The sequence below is a fragment of the Colius striatus genome, chromosome 5, assembly GCF_028858725.1.
Source record: "Colius striatus isolate bColStr4 chromosome 5, bColStr4.1.hap1, whole genome shotgun sequence".
NCBI classification, from domain to species: domain Eukaryota; kingdom Metazoa; phylum Chordata; class Aves; order Coliiformes; family Coliidae; genus Colius; species Colius striatus.
Genome location: NC_084763.1, coordinates 9,566,928 through 9,580,785, shown reverse-complemented (window position 1 = coordinate 9,580,785; position 13,858 = coordinate 9,566,928). Strand labels below are relative to the sequence as shown.

Below are 13,858 nucleotides of genomic sequence, written 5' to 3'. Positions count from 1 at the left end.
CAGGAGTGGGATTCATGGCCATTCATATGAAAATGGAGGAAAATCTTGCCCTAAAGCTAACCTGCCCCTGGAGTTTTGTCTATCTGTCATGGTGATTGCTTGTCTGGGAAGATAAAGGATTTGTTAATAGCTGGCTGGTCAGTAGTCTATCTGTCTGGGAAGTCAACAAAACAGCACAAGGAATCAAGCAGGCAAAAGACTGATTACTATGGTATTACTTCTCCCCAGGAGAAAGGGAAGAGATAGGTCTACACACAAAAAAAGAGGCCCTGTTTTTAATAGATTATCATCTGTCTAATCTCAATGAACATGGACCAAATATTCTGTTTTTCTGACAGCAAATTATTAAAGACTCAATATTTCTGAAAGACTTGGTAGGATTTTGAGTTGAGGTGAATGGGAAGGTATGAGCATGATGAATACATCGAAGTATTGACATTTGTGTGGCCAGCATTAGTAGTTTTTCATTGGTATTGTGCATCTTTACCTTAGAAACCACTGAATTAATTTATTGTCTTAACAAAGATTAATAGCTAATTAGAAGAGAGGTTTGGCCACCGAAAAGCCAGCTAGTTTATAGGGATTTACTTCATGGCAAGAAATACCTGTTTCAACTGAAATATGTCATTTGTGACTTCTTGGGATCATCCCTAAATGAAAACAACCATTTCTCAAAAACTTTGCAAGCTTTCATAGAAAACCGTCCAGGATCTGATAGATGATTGTGATAAGCCAGGTATTTGGAGAAAATAGGTGTTTCTAATACAAAATTTGGGCTTTTAAATGACATTTTTCACAGTAATGATCATAGTTTGTTTCAGATTGATAACTGCTTTTCTCAGCAATTTGTCTTCCTGCAGTATGTCCTGCTTATTGGTGTTTTGGTTCCTGAATGGAGTTTAGAATACTATTATTACTGTTACTTACATAGCTCTATATTGCTTCTAATTAACCAGCATCCCATTCCTCCTGTTCTCTCCTTGATATCTGTACTATAAGCTAGGTTCAGTGTTTTGGTAGCTGCCTTGTTTCTTACAGAAAGTGTCTAATACAGCAACATGTGGGTAGGTGTGTATATCTGTGTGACTGGGGTCATTATAAGAAACAGCAACATGCCTTGGGAATTTTTGGTCATGTCACTGGATGTTTTTCCTGATGTTCAAATTTGGTAATTTTCTATTAGGAATGTTTCACGTGTCTTGGGCATTTTCCAAGAACAAAGTAGAAGAAAGCAAGCAAGCCTAGAAACTGCAACATCATAAATGTAGATGTTTGAACTCTATCATTTACAGCTTGAATACTTCATAATCTGAGGAACTGTGAGCTGATGAACACCATCTTACATTAGCAGAAATAGAGGGTTGATAATTCTATCTGTTTGTTCATGCCTTGGACCCATTGGTGGCAGCTCTAAAGTTTTTTAGGTGTTGGGGTTCTCAACAGAAAATTTTGTTGTAGGGATGTGTATGGGTGTGTGTGTATACACCCATACACATGTAATATAGTGAAGGTTAAAGACAACAGTGTTACACAAAACAAGCACGGCATGAGTTATTTAGTGTCAAGATAGAATTAATGACAGTAATATTTAGCTGCTGCACTTCAGAAAACAAACCACCAAAACAAAGAACTTGCCTTGGAAGGGACACTGTAATTTTTCCTGACGTGTCATTTTTCACAGTTGGCCTGTGTTGTCACAAGCCCATGTCTGCAAGGTCATGCTGCTGCCTAGGGACATGAATGCATAAGAGCTTTGTAAGGTGCTTAAAAGTTACTTTACAATTAAAGAAAAAAGTGGATATTTGATAAATGTTGTGTTATTCTTACTACCTCCTTGTTATCTCTGTTGTGTTCCACTGCTATTACATGTCACTATTAAGTCAGAGAGATAAATGGAAGAACTTTAGCAAGTTTTTTTTTTCAAGTTTTATGGAAATAGACCCTGCTGTCCCCAAGGTAAGGGTTTTCTCTTCTACCCTTGCTATTTTCTGCCAGTTTGACTATTGATAGCTTCATATAGGTTGGGCTTGTCACATTAGTTTCAGTTAGTAGGGGATATGTTTAAGAGTGAGTGATGGAAAATGTTGTTTCACAGTATCCATCCTGTGATGCATGTGGTCCCTTAGGACAAAGAAAAGTTTACTGAATGAAGTCCTTGCTATCAATCACAGTACTTCCTAAACGAAAAGCAAATGTATTTGACTTACACAGTTTTTTAATGAGTGAGTCAGGCCATGCTTCCCACTCATTCAGCTGCCATCACTCCCACTTCAGATACAAAACTGATCATTTTGGAATTATGTATGCAGTGATCAGTGACTCACTGTTGACTTGGGAGGCAATGATGACGCTTACTCTCAGTTTATTATTCTGTTAAAAGCAATACAGAATACAGATCAAGGCTAGTTTCTCCTTTAAAGCAGTGTAGGAAAATTTATAGCTTGTCCATCACAATGATCAATCTTCTGCATCGCATTGGAGTTGATGATTTTAAACTAATCTCCAAGCTAAACTGTGTCAGTTTGCTTGGGATAAGCAAAGTTACTTTTGGAATATTTCTGAAAAACCCTTTGGATTGTGTCCATGGAATAAAGATTATTGAAACAAAAGGGAAGCTGTGTGTATTTCCTCAAGCAGTTTATAATGATAATGAAAGTTATTAGCAGTGAATAGATGGCATTATTGAAGAGAAAGCTGTCATGATTTTCAGAAATGTGACTTGAAGGTGCTTGGAAAAAATATTGTCTTTTTCTTTTTTTAACAAAGAAAGCAAAAAGATATTAACTTTGGCCATTTGGAACATTTAGTTTTGGGTCCAAAATTTTATGAAAAGTGGTTCTTTTACAGCTGTAGTTTGTCCTAAGGCTGTTTTATGTCAGATCTAGAAATAGCAATATTAACCGTCAGGCCATGAGATGGGGTGTTTTTTTCCCTCTTTTCTTTTAGATGGGAATAGCTGAAGAAAGTGGTGCCTCCCTTCTCTAACTTCATCTGAACTCAAAATAACTTTTGTTGTCTTGTTATAACGGCCTGTTTTCTTAGTCACTGTGTGAGAGACTGGGAAGTGTTGAATACTGTAGATCAAACACTTCAAAGCCAACTTTGACTTAGTTTTATGCATACTTCAGAGTAGACTAATGTACAATAGTATCCAGGAAACTCAGCCAGTAATTCATACGAGTCCAAAATGTTCTCCTTAGGATGAATCATAGCAGCATAAATGATAGGATTGGAGAAGATCCTTTAGGTCATCCAATTCAAAGCCTGTGTGTCTTCCTCTTCACTAATCCCCTCAAGGATTTTATCTACCCTATCTTGCAAACCACTCATATCTTTGACTCAGCCACCCCCCTGGGTAGTTTCTTCCATTGCCTAACTGTTTAACCTGAACATCTTTAAACCTTACACCATCCTGTTTAGTGTGAACAATTTATGACTACAGGGAAGAAAAAATTCATTGCTCCTCCCTTTTGCCATCATGCTTAAATATCATCCCTCCTGTTAAATGTTGGGGAGGTGGGGGGTAGATTAGTTTGTTGTTTTGCCTTGTTTCTTTTTTTATTTTCTATCTGCATGAATAATACTTTTGGGAAAGTTGGGGGTGGGTGGGGTTGGTGCTTCTATCACTGTAACTAATTTTCTTTGAACTTTGTTTTTGAGCCTCAGAAGTACACTTTGATCTACAAATAAACTTTTCCTGACTCAATGACTTGTATGCATCAAGTCATGCTTTTCAGGAGGCAAATTAAAGTGATGGTATTTGGGGTCTTTGTTTACAGAAGCCACTTTCACGAAGGTGCTAATGTGCTCTGACTGACAAATACACAATTGGAGAGAGTTAAGTGATTGAAGGTGGAATCTGTTTTTGACCTCAGATATACACAATCTCATGTAATTTAGTCATATATTTTAATTGTTTTGATAAACCTAGCTCTAAAAACTACTGGGCTTGCCTACTGCAGAGAAGATTAATTCCAAAAGCAGCTTTCCAGTTCGCTGCTATGTTGATAGGGATGTAAACCTCTTAATAATCATTTGTCTTAAATGTATTCTGATGATAGGATTTTTGGCTGATGTATAGAATGAAACATTGAGAACTACATAATGAGGAGAATAACAAGATGGAAGCATTTTTGTCCTGAGTAAATGAGGTAAAGGGACCTTAATCTACAATTTTTTTAATGTTATAACCTGTATTTCTTAGGATCTGCCTAAGCTTGTCAGAATATATAGATGATAAACCTCTCTGATGCTAATCATTTCAGCTACTATGATATAGTATGAACCAGTTACACCAATGTGAAACTGATGTTATTCTGCTAGATGACTAATAAATAATGCATGCTGAAAAAGATACAGGGTAGAGATGGGAAAGCTGATTATGGCAAGCCAAGTTTTCATCCTGCTGCAGTCTGTACATCTATCACCTATCGACTCACCTCTCCCATAGTTTGCTCATGTGGTAGTTCTTTGATTCATCCAGATTCCCTATGTGTTGTGCTGTCATGCAAAGCTTTGTGAAATTGAGGTAAATCCTGCTTCAGTAGTACTTCAGTTCTGCCAGCCCATAACTACAGTTAGCACATTAGGTTCAGCGGATCCACTGTGTTTCATGAGCTTGAAAGTAACTGTTCACATGGCCTGTTTCAGCATGGCAATCTGTAGAAATAGACACAAGGGTTATTTGTAAGGAGTCAGTGCCATGGGAATAACAGGATTTAAAGGTTTTAACTATTTTAAGAATCAAATACATTTTTGGCATTATAATTTATAATTATAATTATATTTAATTTCTAAAGTTATATTTTCAGCCTAATAAAGGAAAATATGCATTAGGATATTATTTCTTTGCCTCACAATATTTTTATAAACCTCCCTTCCTTAATTTCTGTGCTGTGGTGCTGCTTAGGTGTCCTCTAGCCAGTCCTCAAATGAATCAAAGTTGAAGGCACCGTGCAGCACACTTTAAGTGTGCCACATGGTCAACTTAGTGGGCAATGCTAATGGAGAGGTCTCTGGTAAATCTGTGGCTCTTCTCTTCAGGTACAGAGAGATGACACATCTTATCACCTTGCTCTTTCTCATCCAAACTATCTGCACGTGCAGCTTTTGTAGGAGTATGCAGAGAGCGGGTTTCATAATCCTTGCAACCTCTTTTTCTTGATTATGGTGGCAATGTAAGATGTTCTCCAGTATCTTTATGTAGTACAGAGCTGTATACAACTATGTAGTCAGGAACAGTGTTATCTGTGAGGTCTGCAGTGGCTTCTACACTGTATTGAGATACATGGGATATGTCACTGCAAATGCATGTCTTTAACAGCTTTTTCCACTGTGTTACTTCTGCAGGGCTTTCCTCAGCAAGTATCTGTGTTTAAGGTTGTTGTTTCAAAGATGTTTTTTAAGTGGTATCTCCTTTTGTCTCCTCTCAGCCTTGTTAATCTCTTAGTCCTAGAACAGTATTCTCTTCTCCAGCATTTGTATCTCTTTTTGGTTTCTTATGATCCACACACTTCCTTACCATGCTACCCTACCTCCTTCTCCTAGATCCTTAATGAAACAAGATGGGACCTGCTGCTGGTCCTTTTGGCATCTCAGCATGTGCTATGTGATAAGAGTTTTGAACAGAAGAACTACCATTTGAGAGCTGACCTGTGTAAGCCCAAGTCAGCCCTTAACATAGTATTTTTAATTGTCTCTTCAAATAAAAAAAAATAGTAGAAACTTCAGTAAGGGGAACTTCTTAGCTCCTTGGGGGCTTTGGGCATCCAGCTGTTGCTGAAATTTTGCTGCTTTGGTCTTTTGTATCTTGGTGATTTTATCCTTGATCTCCTGCTCTGTAAGTTTCACTGATGCTTTCCATCAGTCTCAAGGCTTGTGATAACATTTGTTCAGTTTAGTGCTATCAGCCATGAAAACCACTGTAAATACTGAAATCCTCAAGCACCAAAAAACATTAATTGTGTAAAATAAAACCTGGAAAAGAAATCTAGATGGTTTTGTCCATGTGCAATTGGACAGATATGAATGAAAATGTATTCTTTTAGAAGTATGTAGATTGTTGGTGATAAATTCTGTGTGAACGTGATTGTGAGAGTGTTTGAGTTGACATGGAACTTATGGCTTGGGGTTAAAAGACCTGGATGCTCAAATTTTCTTCTGCTGACCCATTGGATGAATTCACTTCACTGAGTGTGTGGGAATTTCAGTTTTCTTCAAAGATGGCTTGTAATAAGAAAAAAAGCACAGCCCATAAAAGCTATGTGTTATTTTCATTATTATTATTCATGTATCATTTGGAGGTGGTGCCCATTTATTTTGGATTGCCTCAAATTTCTTAGAAAAGGATTTAAGTTAAATTATCTTCAACCTAAACTAATAGTGAACATGTAAGAAACAGATGGGTTAAATAATCACTTCAAAGTTATGCAAGTATGTGTGTATACAAATTTGTGTGATTATCCTCTGTTCTTTCTGTTCTTTCTCCATAGATAGTCAATCAACTTTTTAATGAATTTCTACCCACTTTTACAATTCTGTCGGGTTTATTATGGCAAAGATTAATATCTGATCCAAGATGCATTCATCTCTTGAATTGATGTTTAAAAATACGAAACTTGTACTCTTGGTTTAAGGCAGAAATTGTCTTCAGTACAAGGGGTTTGCTATTTTTGTCTTGCCTAGAGAGAAACTCTTTTATAATTCATATATTAAAAAAGAAATCCCTGTTAATGAGTTTATGGAGCCTATTTTTCTATTGTTTTGCAATTTGTATTGCCACTTCTGCCTGGGAAAAAGCAAAATGTGAGTAGATTGGAGTGACTGTGTCTCAGATCACATGCCCAGTTGTTTTCTTCTGATATAAAAGTAGTCCATGGTTTGATAACTTCTCCTGTGTCATCCATCATGTGCATAAAAGAGCTGACATAAAATTGCTTTTATTGCCTTAATTTTTTGTATTTTCTGAACTTCTGAGTGCTTGAGTTTGCAAGTGATGCATTTTTATTCTGTTTTGTATGTAATGTATTGTTTCTTCTAGCTGTAACCAAGGCTTTTACAAACTGATGGAATCAACAATATACTGCATGTAGTTGCCAAGTACATGGAATTTTAAAGCATCTTTTTTCTGCTTTATAGGTTTGTCTGAGGATGCAGCAGAGGAAGCAGAAAAGCCATGAAATCTGAAGATGACCCTCAGGAGGAGTTTCTATCTGATGTCAAATGCATTTATAATGCAGCAGTACCAATCTATTTTACTCTGCACTGATTGCAGCTTCAGGAAGGAGAGGACTGTGCTAATTTAGGCAAAAAGTTCCATTCTAATCATTTTGGTTGGATCTCTCTGTCAACCACTAGGGTCCTTTCTGTGAGCAAAGTTTAAGCACTTACCCAGCTGTGGTAGGGGTGTTGTGTTATGTTTTGTGATATATCAGCCTTTTCTAAGGATTCAGTTGATTGATCAAAGACTGTTTACACATAATTAAAAGCAACCTTTGTTTCAGGATATGTTTTATCTTTTTTCAAAAGATATTCAGAACCATACCTCCCTTTGAGATTATATTAACATTTGTTATATCACAGTTTTGACAAAAGATAACTATCTCGTTTCCTCTTGTACTAACATCCACAATTGCAGACAGCTGAATTCACCACCAGAAGAAAAACTGGTAATCCATCAACTTTTTTTTTTTCTTTCTCCCTCTCATGGCTTATACAGACTCCTGCTCTCTAGAGATATAGAGTAAAATATGGTTTCTGGACATAAAGGGCAAACCTTTTTACCATCAACTATGTCACTATGTATGTGAATAAAATTTATACTCTAAGTACCTTGAGTGCAGCGACACATGGATCTTTTTATGGTTACCTGTGATTTCTGTTTTTCTTGTCAATCAGTCTGTTGTAGTTATGGGTAAAGATTTTGAAAAGTAAGTAGCAGCTTTTGAGTGCCTTAATTTTGTATTAATCCAGTTGAAGGGTGCTTTGAGGGTTGAGTTTTTAGAAAGTTCTGAGTATTCACCTTCCAAAAGGCAAGTCCATGCAAGGTGCCTGAAATGTTCCACCCAACAACTGTGGTGACCTTTGAGAGGACCATGGACCAGCATTTGGAAGAATCAGGCTGCTCTGGAAAAGGTACTCAGAAATGAAAATAATTGAGACTCCAGTCAAGTGTTAAAAACAGGTATTTGAATGAGGTCTCTCCTGGCTGTTCATAGTTCATATTGAAACACAAGTTGCAGTCTTTTGAATGGATACAAAAAATAGGTATAAAAAGCACTACTGGTTTCAGTTTCGTTTCTGGTGGATGCAATTGCATGAGCCAACTCCACATCCCATGCTCTTGTTGGTTTCCTCAACAGGATTTCACCAACTCCTGTTCTAGCTGTGGAACTGCAGAAGAGAGTCCCTCCAACTCACCTTTCTGCTGTTTCAGCAGAGGTTATGACAGTTACTGTGGCCTGTTCTAGCTTGATCTGTAGATAAAAAGGAGATATTATTTTTCAGGATATCCTAAGACTTCAACCTTCATTGTCTCTGTACCTACTTCCAACCTCTTTGCATCCACCACCAAAATAAAACCAACTTTGCACCACTCGTGCGCCTGCTGCTTAACCCTCTTGGTCCTACTTTTGGCTCAGGAAACATGATATAGCCATGTTTCATGGAGCCTTTTCCAATGTTAGCTATTAAATAGAGCTAAGTGGCATGGGAACTGGGTAAAGCTTCTGATATCTCTGAACTGAAGTGGGCAGTCAATAACAATAAAAATGACTTTGTTCCCGAGGAGACCTCAGATATCCACAAGCTATAAGGCTAGAAATCTTGCCTCTTTCCCAGGAAGGAAAAATCCTACCCCCTGCTTGTTACCGAGTGATTCTGCTGGCTGAGTTCTCTTCTCTCTGATCCCTCCCCTATGGTTTTTGCAGGAGGGTGGTATCCAACCCATTGTCAAGTACCCCGCTGCTCTGTGAAAATAAGACAATAAAATAATCCTATAGTCTCTGTACACACCTCTATGACCACTGAAAACTCATGGAGAACTAATCAATTATTGTAGCTATTAGGCTTAAACTTTAACTGTAGATTTCAAATATTTTGTCTTCTTGTCAGTGACTACTAGGTACCTAGAAAAATCAACCACAGTTACTGCTGAAAGCCTGTACCATAGCAATGCAGAATACTGGACCAAAGAATCTTAAGCTGTGGGCATATAATATAGCTGGAAAGCACCACTGTGGGACTTCTGTGAAATATAGTACTCTGTCATAATTACCATTATTGAATGTGATCTCAGTACTCAGAGCTGACTGGCTTCATTGGGAGCTTTGGATAAACAACGAGTAGGCACTCAGGCCAATTATATCATCCACTCTCATTTAAGTTATTTTCTGTCATTTTAAGATGTAAGGCTCAGAAGCGCTCTTATTTGGCTTTTCTGCTCCATGCTTTGTAAAATGAGGTCTCATGAGAATACTTTTACAGAAAGGGGAAAGTATATTGGTAATAAAGAGGAGGCAGGAGGGGCAAGGTAGAGCTGTCTATAGTAGTAATGTATGACCTCTTTGTATATTGCACCAAATTGCAGTAGTTGATGGTAGCATCAGGATTTAAAAGTTGCATCGAGTAAAAATTACTTAGTTTCCCCCAATGCCAAAGAGTCCATCTAATTCAGAGGAAGGAAGTCATTGAAATGTAGTCATTTATGCAGCAGGCTAAAAGGAAATACTGCAAAGTAATTCCTAGCAGTTCTCAAATGTAGTTTGAATTTTTAAGAAAGTTCTTTTTGGCTGAAGAAAAATCAGGCCAGTTGCAGGAAGTTTAGAAGTTAGAGAGCTGTCCAACTGAAAAAATGTAAGGAAACATTGCTAGTTTGTGGGGGTTTATATGTTTGGTTCTCATCAGTGATGTTTCTGAGGCCCAACAGACACTGCGGTCCAGTCAAACTATTCTGAACAGGACTTCAGAGCAATGCCAGGTCAAATGTTCTGGTCTGCTTAAACATGCAGCTTGTCTGTATGTTTATCTGTTTGAGGAGAATTTCATATTTTTCAGGTGGGTCACAGATAAAAATGAATTTTTAGTGATTATTGTGTTGAAATGATTTTTGTGTACATGTATCTAAACCAAATTTTGTGACACTGAAAACCATGCTGTGAGTCATGGCAGCTTCATTATATTTGTGCTGCAGCACTTGGAAATGCATTTTCTAAAATAAGTCCTCTCATAAAATACCTTCCTTATTTTTTCTGCTAAACAGGTAAATACTTCTAGTGTTTGTTTTCTTGGTTGAGTTTATTTTTCTGAATGTTATTGTTCAAGGGCTTTTCTTTCATTTTGTTTCTGTGCTGTTGCAATTTAGAAAAACAGATTAAAACAATTACTATGATGACCGAAATCTGGAGGTCTGGGCTCTGCTGATCTTTTGGGCTTTGATTTGAACACAATGCTGAGTTCAAACTAGGACTGTGGTTTCCAGCCCCAGATTGTTTCTTCTGTCCAACTATTATTAAAGTATGACACAGAAAAATAACATTTCTTTAATGGGGCTGGGTTTTGCTTTATAATATCTAGTCTCTTATTCAGTATTTATTGTGCAACAAGCTTTAGAGATAAGTTTCAATATTCTTGTATTGCCTATAAAGAGTAATTTACTACCATAAACTAAAATTTGCTGAGCTAAGATGGTATTTCTATGTGAAGTCTTTCCAGCATACAAAATATACAGGGAATGCATGACACTGAAAAAATATCTTTCCTTCTTATCAGAATATCCTGTGTATAAGCAATCTATTTTCAAAACTGCTGCAAAGGTGCTGTAAGATATATATACTCCTTAAACTAGAAACCAGGCTTCTTTAATTGAAATAAACTTTGAGAGTTTCCCATGGCCTTGTTTCTTTTCACCCTCAGCATCATGCTCTTCTGTTCATTTATTCCCTTGTAGCACTAAGTTCCTCCAGTATTTCTGTGGTATCTTCATGTTCTGTTTGCAGGCAAGTTAGTTCCTTTGCAGCTCAGAGGTAACCTTTGCGTAGTTTTCCCCTGGCTTGTGAGCCTTGATCCTGTTGAAGGGAAGAAATGCCCTCATGTCCTATTGAAACAAGTGAGAGGCCGAGGCACTTGATGTCTAGAGGGCTGGGCTTACAATTAGCAAAAGTGACCCAAGACAGGTTTTTGAATGCATTGTTTCTATGAGAACTGATCCTAATATCCTAATAGACCAAGTTCATCATGAGCTTGATGTTGGTTGAAAGACTTAGCTTGGTCCTCTCTACTTGTCTGTCTTTTGTCTTGTAAATTCTTATAGTGGTTGATAGTATCAGGAATGATTATTTCTGTCCTTCTCCTTTGCAAGATAGCTAGCTGTCTTTTGTATAGAAGCTGCTAATTTGAGGGAATATGCTTTATCCAGGAAACCTGCAGATCGCAGCAGACACACTTAGCACTTTTGTTATCTTTAAATGTATAGCAAGTGGAACACAAAAAGTTCCACTTGAACATAAGAAAAAATTATTTCACTATAAGGGTGAGGGAGCCCTGGCACAGGCTGCCCAGAGGGGGTGTGGAGGCTCCTTCCTTGGAGGTCTTCGAGACCCACCTGGACATGTTCCTGTGTGACCTGATCTAGGTGACCCTGCTTCTGCAGGGGGGTTGGACTAGATGATCTCTAAAGGTCCCTTCCAACCCCTACCATTCTATGATTCTGTTAAGTGTTTTAGTTAATCAACGAATGGAAATGTAACTTGGTGAATTGATTCGACTCAGTGTTCTGACAGTATGTTCTAATTGCTATATCTTTACGTCTCCTATAGCAAAGAGTACAAACAAATGCAACATGCAAGCACATTTAAGTACATTTTTGGGGTTTTTAAAATACTGTGGGATTTTCCAAGAGTTGGAAGCAGAAAAGGGAGCAAAATAGAATTGTATTTTCGTATGCAGTCATTGTAGGTTGTTTTTTTTCCTTTACAAGCAGTCATGTGCTTAGATTCAGTATGTGTGTATGAGGCATCCGTGCTTGCAGATGAACCTGCATAATCGAAGGTTTCAGTACTCGTCCTTATTCTTAACATGAAAGCATTGAGCAAAATCAGGGGTTTATAAGAGGGGGAAAAAAAAATAAAATCACAAAAGTAACCAGAAGCCCTGGAAGGGACCCACACCCTCAGGCTACGGTGTGTGATTAGATGTTAGCTCTAATTGGGAGTACTTTCCATTTGTGATCTATATGGGTATATTCTGTTATTCACTTATTCTCTAGCACCACTTCAACACTGCACTCTCATCTTAAAAAAATATTTCTTTTGGAAATTATCTTTGGTAAAACCAGTTGAGACTGCGGGGAAAAATGATAACAGTGTTTGATAAGATATTTTGCTTCGTCTTTTTAAGCAGAACAGAGACTTGGAGTGGTTCCTAAGTGGGAATGATGATAGCTCACCCTCCACTGCAGCTCCAGCTGGATGCAGACTGACAGCGTGTTCAGCTGCAGGAACAAGATAAAAGCTGCTCTGACTATATAAGCTGTTGCCTGATCAGAAAACTTGAAGGGAGGTCAGTCATCCCAAGTCATTACTGTAACCTGATTAGAGGCCCAAATCTACTTTTGCTGAATTTGAGTATTTCGCTGTTGATTTTGACAGGAGAGCATCCATACTCTTCCACTGGAGGCTTTACATCATAATAAGATGACATATAAACACCATTTAACTCCTAGCTGGATGATGCAATTATGAGAGTTGCTCCAAAAGGTACTGTTCCCAAAATACGATGTGCAGTATTAATTAAATAGCTGCTGCAGAAGTGGTTGCTTCTCTGTAGAGAGTGATTCTGCATGTGAAATGGGCTCTTGCAAAATGAAACTCGAGAACATTTTGTACATGTTACTTCACTTACGAGAAGAAGTCACTCTCGGGATGATGTATAGCAGCTTTTCAACTACCAAAGCTGCACTATTAAATAGTTTAGGAAATCAAGCAATGAACAGCATGCTCCCCTTCTGCTCCCCAACCAAGAGAGTATGAAAGGGAAGTATTTCCAGGACACATTCTATAAGAAGAATGCATTTGCTTAATTTAGCATTTGATCAACAGAAAGCTTGGCCCTCTCACTTTTAAAATGTTGCCATGATTTCTCTACATTGGTGATTTTATTATTATGTGAAATTCAGGAGAAAGTACTTTAAAAAAATTGGCACCTTCAGACTCCTCTCATTATACTGAGACATTTTATCATTGTTAATGAATGTAGCATAGGTGCTATCCTTAGACAATGTCAGGAAAGAACAAAGGTTTTGATCCCAGGATGGCTTGGACTGGTCCTCCTTACTTTGCTAAACCTAATGAGACTGTATTGCAAGGTCTACAGTATATTTGGGAGAGAAATGAGCTTTGTATAGATTTTATTACTTTATTCATTTTAAAGGATAGACTAGTTCCACAGCATCTTGGAAGTGTTAGAGAATATATGAAGATGTGGGTCTATAACAGATGGTAATCCAAATCATAATGAAGCAAGCATTCAATAATTAATAGTTACTTCAAGTGCCCACAATATATTATGGTCATGGTTGGATTCAATTACAAGAGACATAAAGAGGATTATTGTACTTTTTCTTCCCCTGATGGTATAATGAAGTGGAGGCAGTTGGGATCCATAAATATTGGAGAACAGTCAAATTGCTGCATATATAACAGGAACTGTTTTTCCAGCTGTCTGTATGTGTAGTGTCTTCCTTCTGCTTGAAAGTAACTAGGAACTGCTGAGAATACAGCTTGGTTAACATGGTATGATTCCTTCTGATCCAGTAAAGGGTTCCTCCTAGTCATATAGTTCAGTGGTATGTTCCAACATTAAC

At 37.6% G+C, this 13,858-nt stretch overlaps 1 protein-coding gene across 4 annotated transcripts in view; it reads left to right on the top strand.

The window, feature by feature from the left end:
• BBS9 (Bardet-Biedl syndrome 9) overlaps positions 1-7,982 on the top strand; it is a 275,656-nt gene extending 267,674 nt beyond the window's left edge. For all 4 annotated transcript variants that reach the window (XM_061996330.1, XM_061996329.1, XM_061996331.1 and 1 more), the window contains one exon: positions 7,138-7,982. In XM_061996330.1, the coding sequence (XP_061852314.1) occupies positions 7,138-7,178 (41 nt within the window). In that variant the 3' untranslated portion in view covers positions 7,179-7,982. The remainder of the gene's footprint in view (positions 1-7,137) is intronic.
• The last annotated feature ends 5,876 nt before the right edge of the window (positions 7,983-13,858 follow it).